The sequence below is a fragment of the Eriocheir sinensis genome, chromosome 34 (assembly GCF_024679095.1).
Source record: "Eriocheir sinensis breed Jianghai 21 chromosome 34, ASM2467909v1, whole genome shotgun sequence".
Lineage (NCBI taxonomy): Eukaryota > Metazoa > Arthropoda > Malacostraca > Decapoda > Varunidae > Eriocheir > Eriocheir sinensis.
The window spans coordinates 1986560-2011014 of NC_066542.1; the positions used below are offsets into that span (position 1 = coordinate 1986560).

Consider the following 24455-nt stretch of genomic DNA (forward strand, 5'->3'; position numbering starts at 1 on the left):
GTTGTTAGGTTGGCGAGAGAGGATGAGAAAGAGAGGGCAATGGGGGTGAAAGGGGAGGGAGCGGAAAGGTAAGGGGAAAAAAAGGAAGAGGAAATTAAGGAGAACAGTGCAGAGAGGGAATGACGAAAAGGATCGCATGTAGTTTGTGGAAAGGGTATTAAAGTGATGATTCCTGGAAGACAGGGGGAGAGAGAGAAAGAGAGCGAGAGCGAGAGAGAGAGAGAGAGAGAGAGAGAGAGAGAGAGAGAGAGAGAGAGAGAGAGAGAGAGAGAGAGAGAGAGAGAGAGAGAGAGAGAGAGAGAGAACAACGCCCGCATCACTGCCCAGCAGTTTATGTTCAGATCTGGCCGCTCCACTTCAGACCTTCTGCTGCTCCTCTCCAAGGATTGGCAGGACTCACTAGACACCGGCCTGGATACCATTGTCGTCGCTCTCGACATCGCGGGTGCTTTTGACCGGGTGTGGCACGCGGGCTTGCTGGAGAAGCTTCGTGCCAAAGGCATCCAAGGATACCTGCTGATGCTGATGAGCGTCTACCTTCAAGGAAGAAGCCTCCATGTCGTCGTCGGCGGCCAGCAGTCCAAGGACCTCCCAGTGGGTGCCTCAGTCCCTCAGGGATCTGTGCTGGGACCTGTCCTCTGAAATCTGTACATCAACGACCTTCTCAGGAGTCTGCCAGCAGTCTCTGCATACGGTGACGACTGCACGCTCTCCCTCTCCTACCCTCGCCAAGAAAGCCAGCAAGCGGTTGCTGACGTCAACCAGCAACTACGCTTGATACGGGAGTGGGGGGAGCGCTGGCAGGTGAACTTTGCTCCTGAGAAGACTCAGGCGATGGTTATTTCTCGGTCCCCGGCAGCCACACAAGCTGTCGAAGGAAGGGTGATGTTTTGGAGTGGACTTGGACCGAGAGCTGCGCTTCGACCGCCACCTGAATCACGTCGCCCACCAAGCCTCCCTACGTGTCTCTGCCCTTCGTAGAGTGGCTAATTTCCTCGACAAGCGAGGAATTATGCTCCTCTACAAGGCCCAGGTAAGACCCTACCTGGATGTCCAGCGCTGCCACACACCTGCAGAGACTGGACAAGGTGGAGCGACTGTTACAGGAGAACAACCCCCAGCCGCCCCCTCATGATATTATACCTCTAGACACTCTAGAGCACCGCAGAGAGAGAGAGAGAGAGAGAGAGAGAGAGAGAGAGAGAGAGAGAGAGAGAGAGAGAGGTGAACTTTGCTCCTGAGAAGACTCAGGCGATGGTGATCTCTCGGTCCCCGGCAGCCACACAAGCTGTCGAAGGAAGGGTGATGTTTGGCTCCGTCACCCTCCCGCTCCAGGATTACGTCAGGATCCTCGGAGTGGACTTGGACCGAGGGCTGCGCTTCGACCGCCACCTGAAACACGCCGCCCACCAAGCCTCCCTACGTGTCTCTGCCCTTCGTAGAGTGGCTAATTTCCTCGACAAGCGAGGAATTATGCTCCTCTACAAGGCCCAGGTAAGACCCTACCTGGATGTCCAGCGCTGCCACACACCTGCAGAGATTGGGCAGCCGCCCCCTCATGATATTATACCTCTAGACACTCTAGAGCACCGCCGGGACGTCGCTGCGCTGGTGGTGTTCCACAAGGCCCAGGTACAAGGAGTACCACACCTGGCGAGGCTGAGGCTCCCCCCGCGAGAGGCTGTGAGAGATACGAGAACAGTGCTCTCCAGCCACGAGCAGGTCGGGGTGCCAAAGTCACGCGCCAGCCAGCACCAGAGGACCTTCACCTCAAGGGTATCCCGCCTGTGGAACACGTTCACGGCGGCAGGACCAACAGTGAGGGAAATCTCCACCCAGCAGGTTAAAGTGGCTGCTCACAGGTAGCGAAGAACATGCCCCACACCACTAGTGATGCTAAATACACAGTGAACAAGTGTAAAGGGCTGTTGAAATAATGCACAAGAAAAAATGACATTTTAAGCCCTGAAAAGTGCACAGTGAAACATATGCTTCTCGTTACGAACGATCGCATAAAATATCGTCGAAAAAAACAAATATGTTGTGTACTACAAATTGTCAGTTTAAATAAAAAGAGAGAGAGAGAGAGAGAGAGAGATTAATGATCGAAGTGTCATTGACTGAAGAAGGGGACCGGATTAAAAAGAGGTGTTGGAGCAGGAGAAGAAGGAGAGAAGACGGAGAAAGTGCGAAGTGGGACGTTAAGAAGAAAAAGGAAAGGCGAGAAAGTAAGGAATGAGAAAAGGAGAGAGAGAGAGAGAGAGAGAGAGAGAGAGAGAGAGAGAGAGAGAGAGAGAGAGAGAGAGAGAGAGAGAGAGAGTGAGGGTCATATACATACACATTTTTCACTTCATCTGTTACGTCACACAAGAATTATGTTACGGTTCACAATCCTCGCCTGTTATTGGCTTCCTCTTCCCTCCTTTTCTTCTCGTGCCTCCATCACTCCGACTCATCCTCCCCGTTTTTTCTCTCTCCAACTCTCCGTTTTTCTCTCCTGTATCTCTCTCCCTACGTTTTCCTCTCGCCGTCCTTACTTCTCCGGTGGATGAAAACTGGAATTAAATATCACAGACGGAGAAAATAAATCAGTCGGGCTGTGATGCTGGAAATCCTGGTCTGTCCGTGTAAGCGAGAGAGGAAGTCCCCGAACCTGATGAAACGTGTTGAGGAACTAAAAACGACCCTATCATAAAGAATGTGTCTGAAAATAGAGTGCAGAGAGAGAGAGAGAGAGAGAGAGAGAGAGAGAGAGAGAGAGAGAGTGAGAGTGAGAGTTTGTGAGTGAGAGAGAAGGGAGTAGAGCCGCATGTGGAGGGAACGACTGGGATAAACATAACAGGAGCACATCACACGTTTATAAACCTTTGCAATTTTCCCTGAACCTCTCTCTCTCTCTCTCTCCCTCTCTCTCTCTCTCTCTCGCTTTAAAGTCCCTTCCCCTCGCTCTCCCCAACTCGGCCGACCAAAGTTAAGCTCCCAGTAGTACGAAGGTAAACACGCGAACGTTTTCCTCTGCCAGACTGCAAACGAAATGCCCGACGCACGAAGGCTTGACGCGGCGCTCCCTGTCTCCCTTTTATCAGCTCTTCAGGGGGTTAGGTGTGTATTATGTCCCCTGAAGCTTTTACGGTGTTATAGGAAATCCGGCTAATAGAGAGAGAGTAATAATAATAATAATAATAATAATAATAATAATAATAAGTTTATTTCCACTAGAAGTGGTTATTCTTACATCCAAATACATAAAAAGTACATAGGTTATTGCAATGAAATAATTAGTTATTCATCAGTTGTTTCGGTTTCGATTAAGTAAGAACTCTTTCAGAATATATTTGAATTTATGCAAGGTGTGGGCAGTGCTTATATGTGTTGGCAGGGAGTTCCAAAGTGTAGGCCCGTGTACAGAAAGTTGTCTGGCTCCTGTGTCTGTGTGTGTTCTTGGTACATACAGATTACCCTGCTGTCGTGTTGTGCTGTTGGTGATGCTGTTTACAGAGGGGAGAGGCATTAGATATTCAGGGTAGTGACCGTGTAGATGTTTATATATATTCACTGCTGTGTCAAAAGTTATTTGTTGTGAAACATTGAGCCAATTGAGTTCCTTAATTATCGGAGTTACATGATCATATTTCTGGGCCTTCCCTTCTACGATTTTGGCAGCGAAGTTCTGTAGTTTCTGTACTTTAGTCAGCAGCGTATTGTTAGTTGTCCCCCATATAGTATTACAATAGTTTAGTATACTTAATACTAGTGACTCTACCATAAGCTGCCTTGTGGGCTTATCAAAACATTGTTTTATTCTATTTGCATACATAAGTGTTCCTAGGATTTTCTTACTGATTTCGGTTATATGGTGATCAAACACTAAATATTGGTCTATATACAATCCTAAATTCTTTACATTGTTTGAGGGTTCGATCTTACTATCCTGGAAGAGAATGGTTGTGTTATCAGGTATTCTTGATATTAGTTGTCTGCTTCCTATAAATATACATTGGGTTTTCTGGGTGTTTAACATTAGACCATTTTTATTAAAGTACACCATGGCTTTGCTTAGGGTGGTTTCAACTTTTTTCACTTGTAGATTTATATCCTTCAGTGGCCCACTATGGAGAAACTGTGTGTCTGCATATTGTATCAGTGTGCAGTCGTCGAAGTATTCATGCATATCGTTTTCACAGAGTGTAAATAATATAGGTCCCAAAATGGAGCCTTGTGGAACGCCATATTGTAGGTTTGCCTTTGTGGAGAGATGGTTTTGTAGGCGTACTGTCTGTGTTCTGTTCGATAAGTAGTCTTTGAACCAAAATGTGTCTACTTTAACATTTGAGAGTTTATGGAGGAGAATCTTATGGCTAACACTATCAAATGCTTTTGATAGGTCACAAAGTGTAAGCAGCGATAATTGCTTGGTGTCCATATTGTCGTATAGTTTATCGGTGACGGCCGTGAGTGCAGTGCTGGTTGAGAGGTGGGGGCGAAAGCCATGTTGAGTGTCGGACAAGTGTTTGTTATTTTCAAGGTATTTAGTTAATTGGTTTGCAACTATTTTTTCTATAACTTTAGAGAAGATAGGTAATAGGGATATTGAGCGATAATTACCGGCATTACTCACGTCGCCAGCTTTATATAGGGGGGTAACTACAGCGATTTTCCACTGTGTAGGAAAGATGCCGGTAACAATAGAAGTGTTTATTATTTGAGTCAAGTAATATGCGGTAATGAAGAGAGAGTCCTTGAGGAAACGAAGAGGAATACCATCGGATCCAAATGATTTTGTTTCGTGCAAGCTCTTTATCGTTAAGGGGAGGGGGAACGGGTAGGTAAAAAATATTCATAAAAAAAAAAGTTTTGAATATTTTTGCCTCAAACTTCTCTATTATGTTTAAAATCATGTTTCAGATACTATCCCAAAGGTAGAACCTGCTAATTGGTCAGGTCATGACCTCATGAGGTCAAGACTTTAAAAATCAGCGTAAAATACAGTTTTCGTTTTAGAGTTACGAAATTTTGCATGGTAGTAGTTGAATGTTGTAGAAATATTTACAAGTAGCGGTTTTGCTAAATTTTGTATAGTTCGCGAGTAATCGCTGTCGCAATTTCATGTAAATCGTTACGTAACAATTTTTTACCAAAAAAACACTCAAAAACCATTTTCTTTTCAATATTTCAAAAAACCGCTACTTGTAAATGTAGATACACCCAAAATGTATAAGTGTAGTGATTTTCATCAAGCTCCATGGAGTATTCTTTGCAGAACTGATTTTTGAAGTTATTTTTTGTGGTTTTGAGAAAAACGCGTTTAAAGTTTTCACATTACATATTTTGTTAGTTATTGCATTTATTTATTGCACGATTACATTCATTTTTACATATATGCACTACAAACATATACTACACACTAATAAAATATGTAATAGTCAAAAGTTATCAATATAATGTATTTACAATAAGGAAATGCATTCTTTTCTCAACCGCGTATTTCTCCAGTGACTGACAGTGGGTCCCATGAGTTGATGATTCTTCGCGCTTTTAGCGGACCGTATTAGGGTCCTCACTGCTGGGGTGTCTTCACAGTGTCAAATCATTGTTGAGGGGTCTTGTTTTACCAGCAATGAGCGCCTTCCCTCAACTCAAAGACACTGCTCACCAAAAAGATACATAACTGTATCTCTACACAGGCGCTATGCCAGCGCCATATGTTTCCCCTTCCTCTGCTCTCTTTTCTTCTTCTTCTTGTATTTTTCTTATACCATATCGGCGTATCCCACCAAGCCTAAGTGAAGAAAATACAGCAGAAACTCCTTGTACATAAGATTTAAAGTCCACCCGGGCGTGTAAATGTCTGCGCACCGCGTCCCTTTAAAACGTTTTCCCAGGCGCTCCCATTGTTCTCATAGTCATATATGTTTTTTTAGATAGTTTTCCTATGAAAATATGTAAAAAAAAAAAAAAAAGTATTCTTGACCCCATTTTTCCATTCCAGCTGTTCCGCCCCCCCTTAAGATGAGTGTGTCAGTGTCTGTGGGTGTGGGGCGAAAGAGTGTACCGTTTTCTTCGTGTGTGTGGTCTGCGGGGTGTCTGTCGTGTATGGCATTTTCCACTGGGAGACTGTTTTGTATGTTTAATAGCGTAGATTGTGTCTTTTCGTATGTGTTTTTTCCCACGTTAGCAAAAAAAGTATTAAAATCTTCACACAAAGTTTCTGAGCTGCCAGGTATTTGATTGTTTGAGCTGTTCTTTTTATTGGGAACTAATTCTTTTACAACTTTCCAGGTGGCAGACGTATTACCTTTGCAATCTTTGAGTTGGGACTGATAGTAATTATTTTTTGGACATATTTATTAGGGTTTTTACGCGTTTCTTCAGGTATCTGTACCTATCTTGTAGTATTTTATCTTTTCTGTTGTTTTTGAGGTTACGTTGTGTTGTATTTCTGAGATTTATACATTCATTAATTTCATTGTTGATCCAGGGAGCAGGGGGCCGTTTTATTTCACGTGTTACCATTGGAGCAATGCTGTCTAAGCATCTGGTGAACACTGAAGTTAGTATGCTCACTTGGTCATTAACATTATCCGTGTTTAATATTTGATTCAGTTCGGTGACGTTGTTTAGCAGGCTTTCGCAGAATTTATCTTTGTCATATAACTTTAAGTCTCTGAATGTTTTTATAACTGGTATTCGTTTTGGCTTTTTCATATTGACTGTGGCTGTGATAAGCTCGTGATCAGCGATAGGGTTAGGGATTACGTCACTGTGTAATATGAGGTCAGGGTTATTGGTTATTATTACATCCAGTAGTGTAGCAGTGGTGGGGGTTAGTCGTGTGGGTTTTCTTATTAGTTGTGTTAGTTTATTAATCTTTAGTAAGCGTGAGAGTTTGCTGGTAGGCGAGAGAAGGTCGTCATTTAGATCGCCTAGTACTAAGAATGTTTTTTTATGAAGCATAATAGATCGTATAGTTTCAGTTATATGATCATATGAATTAGCGAGAGCCTTTGGGTGTCTGTAAATACATCCAACTATGACAGATGGTAATTTCCTGCACTGCACTCGGACCCATATGTCTTCAGTCCCTGATTGTTTAGTTATTTTAGTGTCTATTATTTCAGAAGCAAGGGTATCACTAACATAGAGACAGACACCTGCACCTCGGCCGCCGTCGCACCTGAACACTTTATAATTGGGAATGTTGATGTATGTGTCGGGAGTGTAAGGGGAGAGCCATGTTTCACTGACGCAAAGAATGTCTGTATTTCTGTCACTCATTAACATTTTTATTTCATCAAAGTTTGCGAGTAGGGATTGGCCATTAATGTGATCTATGGTAAGACAGTCCTTGGAGTGTTCAGAGTTGTTAGGGTTTTCACTGCTGGCTTCACCTTCTTTGCCATAGTTCTAGCGAGTGTATTTGTTGCAGAGTCGACTTTTGTGGCCGTAATTAGAGCACACTGAACATTTGAGTCTGTGGTCAAACCGGCATGTTGCCATCCGGTGGAGAGAGAGAGAGAGAGAGAGAGAGAGAGAGAGAGAGAGAGAGAGAGAGAGAGAGAGTGAGTGAGTTGTAATGCTGAATGAGGAAAGGTTCGTGATTCTCTTTAGCTGGGCTGGAGTGGGATTCGATAGGCCAGTGAGAGGCGGGCTCAGAAGGGTGCTGGAAACTGTTTGGAGAAGGTTTGGATCCTCTTTTCACCTGAATACTAGGGTTCTGTGGATTTCGTGCCTCTTTTTCTCTTTCTTTCCCTCTTTTCCTTCAAGTTGTTCGAGTTTGCATTTCTTTCTTTCTTGTTTTATTTTTCCTTGTATTCATCAAAGTTGTTAAGTGAGAGTTAGCATCGTTGGTTTCGTCAAGAGTTAATACCGAGTGTGTGTATCGTATTTCTGAAGAACCATTTTTCCGCCGTGTCTATCGAAGTTGATCTCTGCAAAGTTAGCTAAGCCTTATTTCCATCCTCAGTCTGCTTAGCGTCTGTTATTTCCGAAGTCTTCTTTTGTGGATGTGTCTGAAGAGGGGAGGAGGATAGTTTTCTGGACCTGCCTATTGCGTAGAGAAAGAAGGGTGTTTGAAGGAGTTACGAGGAGGGGCGTGCGTCAGAGAGTTGCTCGGAGCCACTCAGCATCGCCGGGAGAGTCATTGTTATTGCAGCAACTTGAGGCGGCGGGAGTTGGCGAAGAAAAATGGGACGGCATGTGTGTGAGGGAGACGGACGGGAAGAGGAAGGAAAGGAGGGTTCATTCTGTCTCCCTCTGTCTTTGTCTGTATCTGCCTATCTATATGTCTCCATTATTAACTTCAACTTCGGGTATAAAAAGTCACATTCTTCAAATCAAGCGTCGACTGCAGAAGCGGAGTAACTTTTCATTTCTTGTAAAGCGGTTGCGGTGGACCCAAACGTCCTGGACATTTATTTTCATATGTAGAAGTAGAAGAAAAGTTTCACAGTGAGATGAACCATAATCTGCCTCCATTTGTGGCTGAGAGAGAGAGAAGGTAATATAGACACTTTTCCTTTCCTAGAAGTGGTTATGTCGATCCGTTTCAGAATCGGGTAATTTTTTTTCGTGTGTTTCAGACTGAAGGAAAAAGCGCCGAAAACGAGTGAGGACGAGGAAAGACACGGAGGTTTGCAGAAAAAAAAAAAAAGATGGAATGGAAGGAGGAAGTCGTAATAGGAGAATGTCATTAATGATGGTAATGACGTTTGGAAAGGAGAAGAGGAAGAGGAGGAGGAGGAGGAGGAAGAATAGGAGATAAAGAAAGAAGAAGGGTAAAAAAAGGAAGAAATGAAAGATGAGTGAAAAAGAGATGGAAAAATGAAGATGCAGGAATAGAGAAGAAGGAAAAGGAAAAAGAAGGAACGAAAACAAAAAAAAATAGTTGACGAAGAAGTCGAAGATGCTGACGAAGAAAAGAAGAAGAAGGGGAAGAAGAAGATGAGGATGGCAGGAAGGAAGAAGAGTAAGAGGAGACGGAAGAACAAGAGATATTTGTACATTGATAATGCTGATGGTGAGAGAGAAGAAGAGAAAGGAAGACCAGAAGGAAAAAGGAGAAAACGAGGAGCTAGAGAAAGATGATAATGAAGTGAAAGACGGCAGATAATTAAGGAAGATAATTTAAAAGAAAAAGGAAATTTAAAGAGAAAAGTTATAAAAATGGAAGACAGGAGAGAAGTAAAAGGACGTGGAGAAGAGGAGAAGGAGGAGAAGAAAGAGAGAGAGAGAGAGAGAGAGAGAGAGAGAGAGAGAGAGAGAGAGAGAGAGAGAGAACAAAGGGGATGTAGGATTAAGGAAATTTAGGAGGCAATAGGAGGAGGTAAAGGGAAGGGAGGAGGAGGAAGAGGAAGAGGAGGAGGGAGATGGTGAGAGGCGGCGCATTGGCAATAAGTCTAATAAAGAAGAATTGTTCAGACGCCGGCGGGAGGTGGAAGAGGAAGAATATTAGTGCGTATAGTAATATCAGACTGACGGTGGCGGAAGTAAACCTGGAGTGCGCAGCGGAAAAAAAAAAGTGGAAGCTTCATGATAAAAGAAAAAATACAGGCATGATAATAACAGACACAAAGGGGTATTTTCTGATTTGGTAATAATGTTGATGCACAGTGTATTGTAAAATGCTGCTGTGTAATAAATATGAATCTTTCTTATTACCTTTCCCACGCGCATCTAGTCTTTTTGTTCTTTCAGTTTCCCTTCCACAAAGAGACATGTCAGAACTACAACCCCACTTTGATGTTGACTTACTCTCCATCCAGCAATGCACGCTTTATGTCACTGATTACGAAGGCTTAATTTATCGTTGTCGGTCGGCTTGATGCAACTGTAGCAAAGTTTTTATTGTCATTCATGCTGCCTTTGATGCTTTTATGATTTGTCTATCCTGTACGTTCATCATCTTTGTCACTTTGGAAACTTTAGACAACTGTTATCCTGTACCACGCTGGTGACGCTGTTCCCCCTTATTACGCTTCTCCGAGTTAGCAATGTTGACGTGACACGGCTCTCCAAAGCTGTAATTCCTTTCTTTCCCATCTCATTCTATGCCTGAACCTACTCCTGCTTCCTCTCTTACCCTAATTTCAACCTTTATCTGTCCTGCTCTGGGAGGCGGAGATGTATAGGCTCATTCGCAAACAAAAAAATATTTGTACCCTATTCTCGCCTCCATAAACATTACCTTCCTGTGCCTTGACACGTCCAAAAGTTGATATAGATATTGTTTAGTGTTTCTCTTTGTTGCTGTGCGTGCTATATCGTTATGTGGTGTGTGCCGCGGTCCCTCTTCTCTGTGTTGGTGTACCTTGATGTGCTCATAAGGTTAATGTTTCCGTGAGTACCTGAGTGTTATCTTGAGTTGTTGTTCCATACTGTACAGCGGTGGGTTGTTTCTGTCGAGGTGAATTACTGCGGCCTGTGTTTCTGTGAATTGCCGCCACTCGCCGCCGTTTTGTTGTAAATTCCCGGGAGAGGTTGCCGAGTGTTGCATGTTGAGTGCGAATTGTTGTCAGCTGTTGTGTGTGATTCGTTTTGTGTTTGGTCCTTGTGTAGCGATGTTTTGATTGTGTTACTGATTTGTTACGTGCTATCATTTATTTTTTATGCGTTAATTTGTGTTGGTCATTTGCCAATTTGAACCAGTTTCCTGCTATGTTAATTAGCTTAGTCTTTGTATTACTCTTTCATTTATTATTAGATATTCTCGCTTATCCAGGTCACGGTGTTAAAGTGTTAGGAGTAATATTATCTTACTATATTTAGAATGAGTAGATTCTGAGAACTTAGAATAGGTTCCATATCAACCAGTTTTTTTTTAATATAAATTCCTAGTTTTGTGTAGGTGGGGATAACGGAACACACTGGAATGACTTATGGAATAATTGAACGTTAAATAATGCCCGTGACCGAACAGATATAGATAAATAAACAAACAAATTCAGAGAGACCGTCTTTCACACACACACACACACACACACACACACACAGGGTAGGCGGTGGCTGAATGGATACCAAAACGGCGCCGCGTTCAGGAGGACGCGAGTTCAATCCCCGACCGATGCCACCAAGGTGGGATTTTTCAGCCGCCGCCGAGTGGCTTAAAACTACCCACATGCTGTCCAGAAGACCACCTATCAACCCGGACTCAAGATTCTAGGATTAAAGATGAGCTCCGGGAGGGCAGCATGAGCCAATGCAAGCTGGCGCCCCCTGCGCCAGAACGGGCTGGGCCGACCATCAGGCCCCACCGGGAAGAAGCCTTGGACCGACTATCAGGAATTCAGGATCCACCGGGAAGAAGGCTACCGGCGCAATAGGCTACGACGTAAAACACACACACACACACACACACACACACACACACACAGTATACTTACCCACGACGGTGAGGTTGACAACAGCCGTGGCGGAAGGGGATATAGAGGATAATGTTTGCTATGGGAATTTATGAAGATTATAAACGAAATATTTCATATACATGGTTTTCAATTCCCACTTTTATTACTATTCCTTCAGCTATGTATGATAAAAGGCTGTCCCGTTTATTTTACTTCCATGATAAAGAAACAGTTTCATCATGTGAGGCTAATCCAGTTACTGAAGACATTACGCTTAACTTTAAATATCCCTCAAAGTGTTCAGTTCTCCCACCGCCGCACACTAACTCGTTCTCGTGTCACTCAGTGTCGCATCTCTCCTGTTTACATTCCGACACACCCTCACCTGGCCCCCGTCACGCCGCACCTCTGCCGACGTCACACTCCCGGACGACACACCGACCTCGATCCCTCATCCGTCGAGCAGAAAACTCTATCACGCCGAGAGAGCCAACCCACGGCTCTACATAAACATTAGCAGAGTTCAAAGGGGAAAAAATATATCTCGGAAGTAAAATAGAATGACTTTAGATAGAAAATGGAACGAGAGAGAGAGAGAGAGAGAGAGAGAGAGAGAGAGAGAGAGAGAGAGAGAGAGAGAGAGGGGCGAAACTGGAAGCCCAAAGGGAGAAAGAAAATGGAGGAACGTAAATAATGCGAAAAAGAAAACAAACCATGAACTGATTCTGCGGAAAACATAGCTGGGGTGAATTTCGCTTTTTTTTCCCCAGAGTTGGCAAGAATGGAGACTTGATTCATTTTCTTTCGCCGTCTCGAGTTTCAAGGTCACGCACGAAAAACTTGTCTGCCCCACTTCCTCTTGTATCCACCTTTTTTTTTCTCAATCGGCAGCGGCGTCACAAACACCACCACCGAGGCTTCCACAGACACACACCGCGCTCAGACTGAAGGAGCATAAACCGGGTAAATTCTCATCACCAGTCCCCTTTTGATGCTTCCTTTCAGAGCATGCAAATTCTACTCGTTGCCTCCTTTTTCCGAGTCACCGAGTACGCCACAGGGAGAAAGAAATTAAAAAAAGGGATTTGAGGACGAAAAAAAAATGTTCCAGTGCAATGATTTTCTTGAGGACTTGAGGACGACAAAGAAAACAAAAACATTCCAATGCATATGATTTTCTCTTCACTGCCATTTACTGCATTTACCGGATCATTCATATACTGGATTCTTATTATCTGTTTTATTGGAGTCAGTGGCGGCACTACACACACCACTCGTACAAAGAAGAGACATGAGCGGCTAAGTACATATCCATATCAACTTCCCTTCAGTGCCCCTTTCGACCACTCGATTGAAGATAGAGCCTTGAGTACTAGCTTTAGCCTCCTTGAATCATAGTAGCATCTTCTCTTTAAGACTTTTCCCCCACAAGATCATTCACATCCTTTCCTTCACTTTTTTCTCAGAATCAGAGAATGCGCTGAAGACATCATTCGAAAACTTCAGTACTACCTTTAGCCTCACGAATTCTTAATATCCCTTCCCTTTAACATTATTCACCTCCCTTAAGTACTGCCTACAGCCTCACGAATTCTTAATATCTCTTCCCTTTAACATTATTCACCTCCCTTAAGTACTGCCTACAGCCTCACGAATTCTTGATATCACTTTCTTTTACTACATCCCTCACTAGATCATTCAATTCTCCTTAAGTACTAGCTTTAGCCTAACAAATTCTTAATATCATACCATTTCATTATTTACCCTACTAGATCATTCAACTCCCTAAGTACTACCTTTAACCTCACGAATTCTTGTTATCCCTTCCCTTTAATCATTTCCCCACTAGACCATTCACCTCCACCTCTCTCTCCTCTGAAGAGATGACGGTGCCACGGACGTCACTCAAAGGAAGAAGAGACCTGACTGTGCCTTGTCTTTCGCCTGAGTTCGGGTAAGAGTAATCCGAGGGGCTCCAATGATTGCCGACACCTGAGAGGCTTTGAGTGGCGCTATTGAATGTCACTGAGGGACGCTCGATAGGTGAGGGCGGGATGGTGCCGATGACCACCATTCCGCCCAGTGTGAATAGAAGGCAAGCCGTAACAGTGCGGCGGAAGGTCCATTAAGGGAAAAAAAAAGCTTACACGGGAGAAAGAAGGAGAGAAAGGAGGACTCGTGGAGGAAGAAAGGAAGGGAAGGAAACGGATCCATTGAGAGGAGGAGGAGGAGGAGAGGGTGTGGAAGGAAGACTGGCAGGTGAAAGGAAAGGCTCAGGAAAAGGAGGAAATGCATTAAGTAAAGTGGGAGGAAAGGATGGAAGTATAAAGAGACGAAATAGAAAAGGAAAGAGTTATAGTTGATAGTTATAAGAAGAAAGGAGGAGAGGAGTGTGACACGTGAGGCAAAATGAGAATCAACCCATAATGAAAAGAAGTTAAGGAAGCAGCGTGATGTGGATTTTCAATTGATTTTCTTTCCTCCATCATCGTAAAAGACTCCTTACGTTCTTATGGTCTTATTAATCAAAACACATATCCTCAGTCTTTCCCAATTACATAATTAATTTTTACAGACCTATTACCTCTCAACCCACCCTCAAACTCGGTAATCTACGTCATTTTCTTTTCGCTAAATCTTCTCCATTATCGCCCCTACAGACTCCTCACCATCACGCCCCACAATCACATCCTCACAATCACAAACACGACGCCGGACATATTTCATAGTTTTTCGTCATATCGGTGCCTTTTCCTTTGTCACATGTCCGCCCGTGCTCACCGGACGTGCCTTGTAAGTATAAGGTCCTGTGGGCTGTCACGGCAAGGCACACTGTCACTTGTCGTCACTCGGGCGGGATCAAAGGTGTATCTTGAGTCGCCCGACTCCTCATTATGCCGGCGAGAGCTCGGGGCGGGTGTATGAAGGAGGAGTTAGCAAGGCCGAAAGATGGAGGCTGGAGGGAAGGTATTAAGTGAAGGGTTTAAGGTAGGTGAACATTTAATAGAATACGGAGAGAGAGAGAGAGAGAGAGAGAGAGAGAGAGAGAGAGAGAGAGAGAGAGAGAGAGAGAGAGAGAGAGAGAGAGAGAGAGAGAGAGAGAGAGAGAGAGAGAGAGAGAGAGAGAGAGAGAGAGAGAGAGAGAGAGAGAGAGAGAGAGAGAGAGAGAGAGAGAGAGAGAGAGAGAGAGAGAGAGATAGAGAGAGAGAGAGAGAGAGAGAGAGAGAGAGAGAGAGAGAGAGATGCTGGAGTCCTTTCAAATCACCCCTTACCTCAAGAAAATAATGTAATCCAGGGGTAAGCATGTCGTTAGTTACCGCCTTACTCAGTTGATGTTATGTCCGCGCTGTCTATTAAAGTAAATCTATCATGCCATGCCGCGCTGTCAAAGGAAAAAAAATGTTCGCTCCATAACATCATAAAAATATTTGTTGCTGGCGGTGTCGTCAACCTTTTTTACAACTTTTTACTCTTTGTCCGGAATATATTACCAGAAGCAAACAGTCTACCTGCCGGAATATTCGTAAGCTCCTTAATTTTGCGACACTCGGCTTTCTGTGAGGCGCCGCTCCTCCTCAAGAACAAAGGCAGCGAAGCGAGAGTTTCTTCCTCCGGCTTAGTGCACAAATAAGGGATTGTCTTTCACTCCTACGCTCAATACTCTCCAAAATTCTATAGATTTTGCTTTTGTTTCATAAACTATAAGAGCCTTAAGACATTATCTTTTCTACAGCGCCCGTGGGCTTTCTTCAGGGATCTCTTCGACGACCCCAAACGATAGTGGCGCAGGCGAATTTCATTTTTAGTGGCTGCCGTGATATATGATTTAATTGGCCCATGTTTCCCCCCCTTTCCCCCCACACACACACTCACGAAGGGTAAACGTAGTGGCAATACTTGTCTTTTGTTCACTCAGGAAACCCAATAATTAGTTCGTTCCCGTGTTCTTTGTGAGGATCAGTACCCGCCACCTTCATTCAGGCCTCCCCCTCTCTCCCCTTCCTTCCTGCTTCACACACTCCCTCCCTCTCCCCTCGTCCTCTCCCCTCCCTATATCACTTAACTCCCATTTGCCTTCATTCTCCCTTTATCTCTTCTCCCTCCAATCAGAACAGCCTCCCCTTTGGCCTCTGCTTAACAACCCTTCCTCCCTCTTTACCTGTTTCATTCCCCCTCTTTTTTTCTCTTTCCCTTTCTTCTGTCTTCAGTGTATCGTTTCTCCCTTTCCCTCCTTTCCCTTCACTGCAGACGACCCTTGAGTCTTCACTTTCTCTCTCCCCAGGCTCTCTCCCGACCTTCCTTCCTCTCTTTTCCTTTCTCCGACCTCCACGCATTTTCCTCTGCATTCCACCTCCCTCTTCTCATCCTCTACTCGGCATCGTTCCACCCACCCAGTCTGTGTCCCTCCATCCCTCCCTCCCCTCCTTCCTGTCTTTTCCTTTCTCCACAGCTCACTGCATTCTCTCCTGCTTCCTTCCTCTTTCACCAGTTAAAATATTTCCTGTACCTCAGTCTTTTTCTCTCCAAATCTTCTTTCCCTCCTCCCCTTCTTTTTTTTCATCCTAACCGTTCTCCTTCTCTCTTCGTTTTCTTTTGTCTTGCTTCTCGTATATATGTCTTCAATCTTTTCTTCCCCTCTCAGTTCTCTCATCTTGCTTTTTCTTCTCCAACGCATCACAGTTTGCACATTTCTGATACCCTATTCTATCCCTTCGTTTTCTTTATCTTATCACTTTTAACACTCCTTAACACTCCATCTTTATCCCAACTCTCTTTCCCTTCAATGTTTCCTCCGATGCTCTCTTCTTACTCACCTCTTTTACACTTTTACACTTAACGTATTCCTCTTCTTCCTCCTCTCTTATCTTTCTCTCTTCTCCTTTCATGTTTTAGTCGTTACTCAAAATTGTTCACTCCATAACACATCCCCAATTTTCTTTAGATTCTCTTTTCGCTCTCTCCTCGATGCTCCCTTATTTTCTTCTGCGTTTCTCACCCCATTCCTTCCTCTTAACTGTCTTACCGAATATTTGTATTTTTTTCCTCCTTCTCCTCCTCCTCTAACGACAATGAGAGATGATTAGAAGGATGAGAGAGGGGAGGGTGAAATGAAAAAGGGGCGAAGATTCATATTTGTATTTTAAGCATCTTTGTAGAAGTTAATTAACAAAGGAGGGACTTGATTAATGAGCTGTTGCTCCCTGTACTCAAGTGAGGCGGGATATTGAGGGCAAAAGATAAATAAGAGAGAAGGTTGATTGATCCATTAATGACCAAAGCACATACACCTCATAAACTAACTTTAATATTGAGGTTATAAAATTAAACATGTTATAGTCTGCCAAAAACAACAGATGCATCACCATTGTACTCGATAAAAGGAAGGCAGGACGCTTTGATGTGGTGATTGTGTGTGCTTGGACGTATCCTTCCCCTCACCCACGGCCTGATCGCGTGCTGGACTCGTGTCGTGTGGGGAGAGAGGTTATATGTGGGCCGTTATGATTGGTTAAGCGGAAAACGAAGTAGAGGTGCTCATTGGCTGGCTGGCGTACTGTAAGCTGCTGGTATCTTCCAATCTCTTCCAATCTTCTTCTGTTCCGTTCCTATCACGTCTTTTTTTCCTTCTTTTCTTCTTTCCTTCACCCTTTCACATCCTTTTCGCTTTGTCTCACTCTCTTCTTTCCTTCTAGCCCTCGTCCATTCTGTCCATCTGCTTCATTTCTATTTTCTCCTCCCTCCTTCTTTCCTTCACTGCCTCCTCTTCCATTCCTTCTTTCGTCCCTTATTCCTCTATTTCTTCCTTTACTCCTGATGCATGACCTGTTTCCGGCGTCCCCACCTTTTAGCTCACTTTCCTTCCCTTCCTTTCCTTTCTTTCCCTTCCCTTCCCTTCCCTTCCCTTTCCTTCCCTCTCCTTTCCTCTCCTTTCCCTTCCCTTTCCTTTCCTCTCCTTTCCCTTCCTTCCCTTCCCTTCCCTTCCTTCCTTCCTTCCTTCTTTCCCTTCCTTTCTTCCTTCCTTCCCTTCCTTCCCTTCCCTTCCTTCCTTTTCTTCCTTCCTTCCTTCCCTTCCTTTCCTCTCCTTTCCTTCCTTTTCTTCCTTCCCTTCCTTCCTTCCCTTCCCTTCCTTCCCTTCCTTCCCTTCCTTCCCTTCCTTCCTTTCCTTCCTTCCTTCCCTTTCCTTTCCTCTCCTTTCCTTCCTTTCTTCCTTCCTCCTTCCTTCCTTCCCTTCCTCCTTCCTTCCTTCCTTCCTTCCTTCCTTTCTTCCCTTCCCTTCCTTCCCTTCCCTTTCCTTCCCTTCCCTTTCCTTCCCTTCCCTCTTTGTTTCGTGGTTGCTCTCGTAGTTCTTTTCCTCGTTTTTTCCTCCGTTATTTTCTCCAGTCATTTTTTCCCTGTCCTTATCAACCCTTTTTTCTCCTGCTTTTCTTCCCATTTACGAAGCTTTCATTTGCTTACGCACGTCTCTTTCAATGACTTATTTTTCCTTTTTCTACACGGAGTAATGGAGAGACAGGTGTGCAATTACAGCGGAGTTCTAGTAACGATGTGAAAACTATAATAATATCCATATATAATAAGTTATATTTTTAACTACTATTATTTAAAATTTAAAATTCTTACCTATATCGTATTATCATCATTGTTGCTGATATTGTTATTATTATTTTTACTGCGTGATTATGAAACCGTTAAAGAGCAATAGTAGTTTCCGTGGTGATAGTAGTAGTAGTAGTAGTAGTTGTAGTAGTAGTAGTAGTTGTAGTAGTAGTAAAACTGCAGTAACAATGGTCGCCCCAGTAAGGCAGACCATGAATCCCCCAACATGAGCCGGGCGTCAGCAGGGAGGGTGTGAAGCAGCAAGGGATGTAGAAGAGAGCCGTGACGGAGGTGACGATGGGGTGAGGTGATGGGTTTCAAACCGTTTGGAGGCAGTAAGCATAACACGCGGTAACTCGCTCCTCTTTCTTCTTAACATGAAAGCCACTGTCCGTCTCTAAAGAGCCGTTTAGCATCATATCGCTAACGACGTTGTTATCTTACCCGATGTTAGAGTGTGTGGCAAATTGCAACTGTGCTTGAATGTCGTGTTCGAAGGTATTGAGGCGGATTATACCAAGCGGTATTCCCCCATGAAGCACCGTATAGGCTTACCATTAATATTTATAGTGTGATATTATTTATTATATTTATTAATTTTTTTGTTTTGTTTTATTGCAACGTCATCAACTATTACTACTAGTACTGCTACTACTACTAGTACTACTACTACTACTACTACTTTTACCACTACTTTTACTACTACAACTATTACTTTCACTATTACTGTTACTACTGGTGCTATTTCTTTTACTACTTCTACTATTACGTTTACTACTACTACTACTACTACTACTACCACTACTACTACCACTACTACTACCACTACTACTACTACTACTACTACTACTTTTTATTGGCAACAGCAGCAGCAGAAGCAGTAGCAGCTGTGTAGTAGCCTCAAAAAACTTTTATTACTTTTCATCAATTTATTCTTTGTTGAAAAATCTTTTGTCTGGACTTCCTACCTTCCTCTCATTCGTCATGTATTATATCCCCGCGTTCTCCTCTCCCTGTCCGTTTTATTGAGTTTTTTTCCACGACTTCTTTACTCTCGCCTCTCCTCTCCACGGTCCCTCCTCTCTCTTTTTTTCATGCCTCTTCCCTACTCTCGCTCTTGTTCCCCCTCCTCCTCCCTCGCCCTTGCCGGAGATTCCACTGTCCCTGTCTTCTTATATAACTCATACCGGCTGTTCCTCATCTCATTCTCCTCTCTTCCACATGCCATTATTCCTTTTTCTTATTAGTCAGGTCTTCCTCACTCCCGTCTCCGTCATTCTCCTCTTTTTTCCATCTTTCTCATGCGTCTCCTCGTTCCTCACTTCCTATTCTCCTTCCTTCTTTCCTTCCTCCTCCAGTTTTCATAGTCCTTCCCCCTTCATCGTCCTTTTTGTTTCATTCTTCCTCCTACACTTTCTCGTTCTTTTCTACACGTCTTCCCCTCTTCTTCTCTATCTCAGACTTCATATTCTCTTCCTTCCTCGCTTCGTCTGCCCAGAGTCCTCATGCATGCACTGAAATAACTTGACCGGGCATTATTGTAGCTTTTTTTTTTTCCTCTCTGACTACGTGCAGGAGAATGGTGTGTGTGTGTGTGTGTGTGTGTGTGTGTGTGTGTGTGTGTGTGTGTGTGTGTGTGTGTGTGTGTGTGTGTGTGTGTGTGTGTGTGTGGCTGCATTAGAATTCACATCCGTTACCTAAATCCTGACTTAAAATATAACTATCTTTTTTCTTTTAGCCATCAGTAGCAACGCACGTAAAAAATATCACCCCGACAGATTTGCATAACTATCTCCGTTCATGTGTTTTCATGGTGGACAGGTAGGTAGAGGTAGAGGGGGGGGGGGGATCAGGTGAGAGTCATATAACTGAATAAATACCACCTAAATACACATGCAACATACTATGTTTCCTCATACTCCTCCTTCCACACGTTTTAAATGACCAACACATGTTTGTCTCTATATTATTTTCATTTGGAGTCATGTGTTAAAGGTGACTTTTATGTAATTTACCTCGACTCAGACGGGATAACGTGATGTGGTGCGTCAGGTGTGGAGTTTATGGGGCCCTTGATGAGCGTAGGTTGTTAGAGGTGAACCTTCATTAACATGTCACGTTGGCTTTTATAAATTTTGTGCCGCTCTCCATTCCCCATTGAGTGCACATCACTGGTCAGTTCACAAGCTAGCCATGCCTCTCTCTAACCCAGGCTGCCAGTGATTGGTGGATTTTGATAAGATTGGCTCATTCGTAATTGCTGTGGAAGTTAGATTTTATCAGTGGTTGCCGGTGTGGCGTGGGCAGAGACCGTTTCTCGTGTGTGAACAGAGTATGGTTTCCGAGTTTGTGTGGGACTGGATCGTTCGTCATTATGTGCGTGGTTTTTACCGTCAAGATCTTGTTTCTCTGGAATGAGTTTTCCTGGAACAGCAATTGTCAGGGTGCAAGGCTGTTAAACCTCCATTCAGGTGTGGTGTTAGCAACTCGTGTGTGGGTGTGGGTATGCATGCGTGCGTGCGTGCGTGCGTGCACGACGCGAGTATATGTGTGTATTATGCAGAAGGGGCTGCACAGCACAGTTCGCTGTGGCGTGGTATTGTCGGCTCTTCCCAGTGTGAAGCAAATATCGTCAGAACTCAGAGTACCCGGCAACGACTGAGCATCTGGGGCGCCGTCGGCAGCGGGCTGACCGGATTGCTAAAAACCTACGGCACTAACAAGCCGCGTTTGAAATAACCGCCCATGCAAGTAAAGGTAAAGGCCATTCATTACCTTGCCTCCATCAAGTTTTCTTAAAAGACTCAATTTTTTCTCCACTTGGGTAACGGCATTACGACGAAAAAGCATCACTCTTACAGGAACTTTTGAAATGAGACCCTCAAATATTCGGAACACAAACAAAGAAGACAGTAGGATGACAAGGCACAACAAGCCGCTGTTTCCAATGCATTATCATCCCTTGGTCTTCCGCTCTCTAGTGTTATTAATTTTCAACTTGTCGGCCTACAATAACTTTTTAAAACGACACCATTGTCTTACTTTCCTACTTCAAAAGCGTAAACACACACACACACACACACACACACACACACACACACACACACACACACACACACACACACACACACACACACACACACACACACACACACACACTTCCCCTCCTCAGCCTCTTCCTCCCCTCACCTGTCATCTGTTCCTGCGTGCTGGGATCTATTTCATACCTGCCAAAAGTCGACCAAAAATATAATCTGTCGTCCCTGCAGGCAAATATACAGTTATCCTGTATATTTGCACTTCCATCCGTGCATTAAGCTGGCCTCCAAGCATCATTGTCCCCATTTAATCTTCCACCTCGACTCACCTTCTGCCTTCTCCATGTCTGCACCCTAACCTGTCTTCCTCACTGTCTCCCCTTCCTCCCCTTCCCTCCCCAGTCCTTCCTCTCCCATTGATGAATGGCTTCATAAATACGTGTTCGGTAAATGATCCTCATCTACCACTTTTACCTTCTCAGCCTCACTTTTTTCATCCACACCTCTCCTTAGGTTAACTACCCCCATTCTCAACAAACAGAACTTTCACTACCATCACAAACTACAGCTATTAGCACTGTAGTTATCATGGGAATTATGGTATGTAAAATTACAGTTAAGTTTGATAATTTAAGATGAAGGTGATTACCACGGCCTCCACCAGCACTACAACAATCATCACTTATGTCATCACCACACAAAATGGGAATATACTGCCACAAGAAGCTTAATGACTCCTCCTCCTCCTCCTCCTCCTCCTCCTACTACTACTACTACTACTACTACTACTACTACGATACAACAGCAACACCACCACCTAAAACAAAAGTGCCCCCACCAGTCAGCACAAACAAACCGCCCCATACATCACCACCACCACCATAATCACCACCACCACCATAATCACCACCACCACCATAATCACCACCCCATCAACACCACGACATGCTAAAGTGCTAGTACGAGTACGCCGTTCTTTTTGTCCATCATTCTCCTTTCCTTCCTCTCTTTGATCTTAACTGCTGAGGGATATGGATGGTAAATGTCCTTGTGTGTTGGGTTGGGGGGGGGGTGGGGGGGGGGCTGGCGCTGGAGCCCGCCCACGCCCGCGACCAGGGCCCGTACTTATAAAGAAATTTATGTGAGACATAAACTGAAACATATCCGAGTATTAACAATGACGAGACATAACCCCCCTCCTTATGTTTCACCCCCTCAACATAACCAGTTCGACATAAGCGAGTATTAGTACATCGTTGCCAACCCCTAGGCTGCACCTAAGAAAGGGATACCAACTCAAAATAAAATGTTGGAATTTGGTATAATTTTGATGTTAAAAGCATATTGACGTATTGGAAATATGTATAAAATAAAGAAAAGTATTTTCGGGTATTGTTGACGATGCATAGACCAACATCACATGGAATAATGATAAAATTAAGGACGTAGCCCCTCAAACATGTAAACAAACATTCCCGCGAGCTTCAAGCTAGCAGTCAGCAGCCATGGATAGCCAGCCCCGACCTCTAGAGCCCCTCAGCAGCCAGCGAGGTCAGCAGCAACAGCAGCAGCAGCTACACCAGCAGCAGCAGCTATTGCAGGAGCAGCAGCAGGAGGGACCACAGCCTCACCCCCAGCCACATCAGCAGCAGCAGCAGCAGCAGCAAGAACAGCTGCCGCAAGGGCGTACACAGTCTCCCGGGTGACCCTGCTGACGGTCTGTTGTGAAGGCCCCAAGTCGTCGCTGCTACACTGCTGCATTTTGCCCGTAGCAAGATACCTCAGTGTTATGAGGACCTTCATCTCAGGGGAGAGGGCTTGGTTCCTGTTTGTAGGAGCAGTCAAGGCCTCACGCACCAAATCGGTCACGAAGAGTATCCCTGCACGGTCCAGGCGGTACCTCTTGATCAATTCCGGGTCCGGAAGTTCATCAAGGACGTCTCTTCGTGCCCGAAAAGTCCTCAGCTGCCGCGGACGCGCACCCACTACCTCCGCCATCTTGACTTATGCCTCGCTTAGGTCGACATAAGGATTGCAATGTTACCTCCACCCCGCGCGTAGCTGGCGAGTCAGTTTATGTTCCGCTTAGTTGAAACCTAAGGGTTATGCTTCCCTTATGTCTCGGTGTCCGCCATTTTCTTGATTTATGCCTCACATAAGCGAAACATACTCTTTATAAGTACGGGCCCAGAGCGTGTACACGTGCAGGGTGGACTACCAGCTCTCCCCTTCCACCACGGCTGTCGTTAACTTCACCGTCGTGGGTAAGTATACTGTGTGTGTGTGTGTGTGTGTGTGTGCTCCACCATCACCATCACTAGCATCACCATCACCACCCTCACCACCACCACCTCCTCTGCCACCACAGTCACCGATATCACTTTCATCGAAGCACTTTGTATCCTGTGGAGACTTGAAACTCGCTTCAAAATTAACTGACCTGACCAACAGACTAACTTCATAACTTCCCATTTGATAGACGGGCTGACCGATTGGTTGGTAATAGACCTTTGGGCCGATTCGCTCGTATGCGCGGCTGTCTGTTAGTGAAATGCCCGGACATTCCCTTTGCACCGAGGAAGTCGATTGCTGAATGGGCCGCACATTCACGTGATATATCACCCCGAGTTTGTGCCGGCGGTCTTTGAATATTGGGTCAGCGGCGTCATCTGTGACCCCGAGGTAAAAAGAGGCTTGCATCTGAAATTTAGGGATGTTATATGTGTGAAGGACTGCTAATTTTACCAGTTATTTTTGTTTTACATGATAGGAGGCAGCTTGAAGGAAAATAAAAGAGGAAACTAAATAGCCCGCTGGCGCTGCTCCTGTAAATAGTCAATAGTGTAGCCAAAAGAGGGTCAAAATCGGGAGGATAGGTGTCTTGATACTCCCTCAGGCAGGAGGAAATACATACAAAGGAAGGCTGTTCCAGAGTTTACCTGCGAAGGGGATAAAATAATGTAGATGTTGGTAACCCCTTTCACAGGGGATTTGGATAGCATAGGAATGGGATTAAGTAGAAAGAGCGTTTCTATTTTTGTGTTTGCTTTAAATGTTATGACATAACATTGATTTGTGAATCGTGACCAGTAATAATTATATCAGTTATGCAGTTTATTATCCTTGATTGTGCAGAAGATGTATTCAGTGACAGTCGTGGGCAGTTGTTGCTGTACCATGCTTGGAAACTTCTGGAACTATGGATTCTCCCCGATGAGACCAGAAATCAATCAGGTAACTGCAAATGTCCCAGTCTTTTAAGTTTTGCATGCCAATGCCAAGGACTTAGAGGTTTTTAAATAGGCTCATCATTTCGGGAGTAGGGTACATAATTTTAAGAGTAGAGATACTCTTAATTGATTGGCATGTTTATTACTGGTAGCGCCATGTGCTTCCTCAGTGTCGCATTAGTGTTGTTTTTGTTTGGATGAAGGACAGAGAATGCATAAATAAGACCCCTGGGAGTCATGATTCACAGCAA

The 24455-nt window shown here is 44.3% G+C and overlaps 1 protein-coding gene across 1 annotated transcript; it reads left to right on the forward strand.

Annotated features, from left to right (window-relative positions):
- Positions 1-358: 358 nt before the first annotated feature.
- On the forward strand, positions 359-1866 carry LOC127007175 (uncharacterized). The gene is made up of 2 exons (XM_050877892.1): positions 359-804; positions 1225-1866. The coding sequence occupies exon 2, from the start codon at positions 1255-1257 to the stop codon at positions 1864-1866; it is 612 nt and encodes a 203-aa protein (XP_050733849.1). The 5' UTR covers positions 359-804; positions 1225-1254.
- The last annotated feature ends 22589 nt before the right edge of the window (positions 1867-24455 follow it).

Bases quoted from the DNA above. Each gene is read 5' to 3' on its own strand.
- LOC127007175 (XM_050877892.1), top strand. From the start codon at position 1,255: ATGGTGATCTCTCGGTCCCCGGCAGCCACACAAGCTGTCGAAGGAAGG.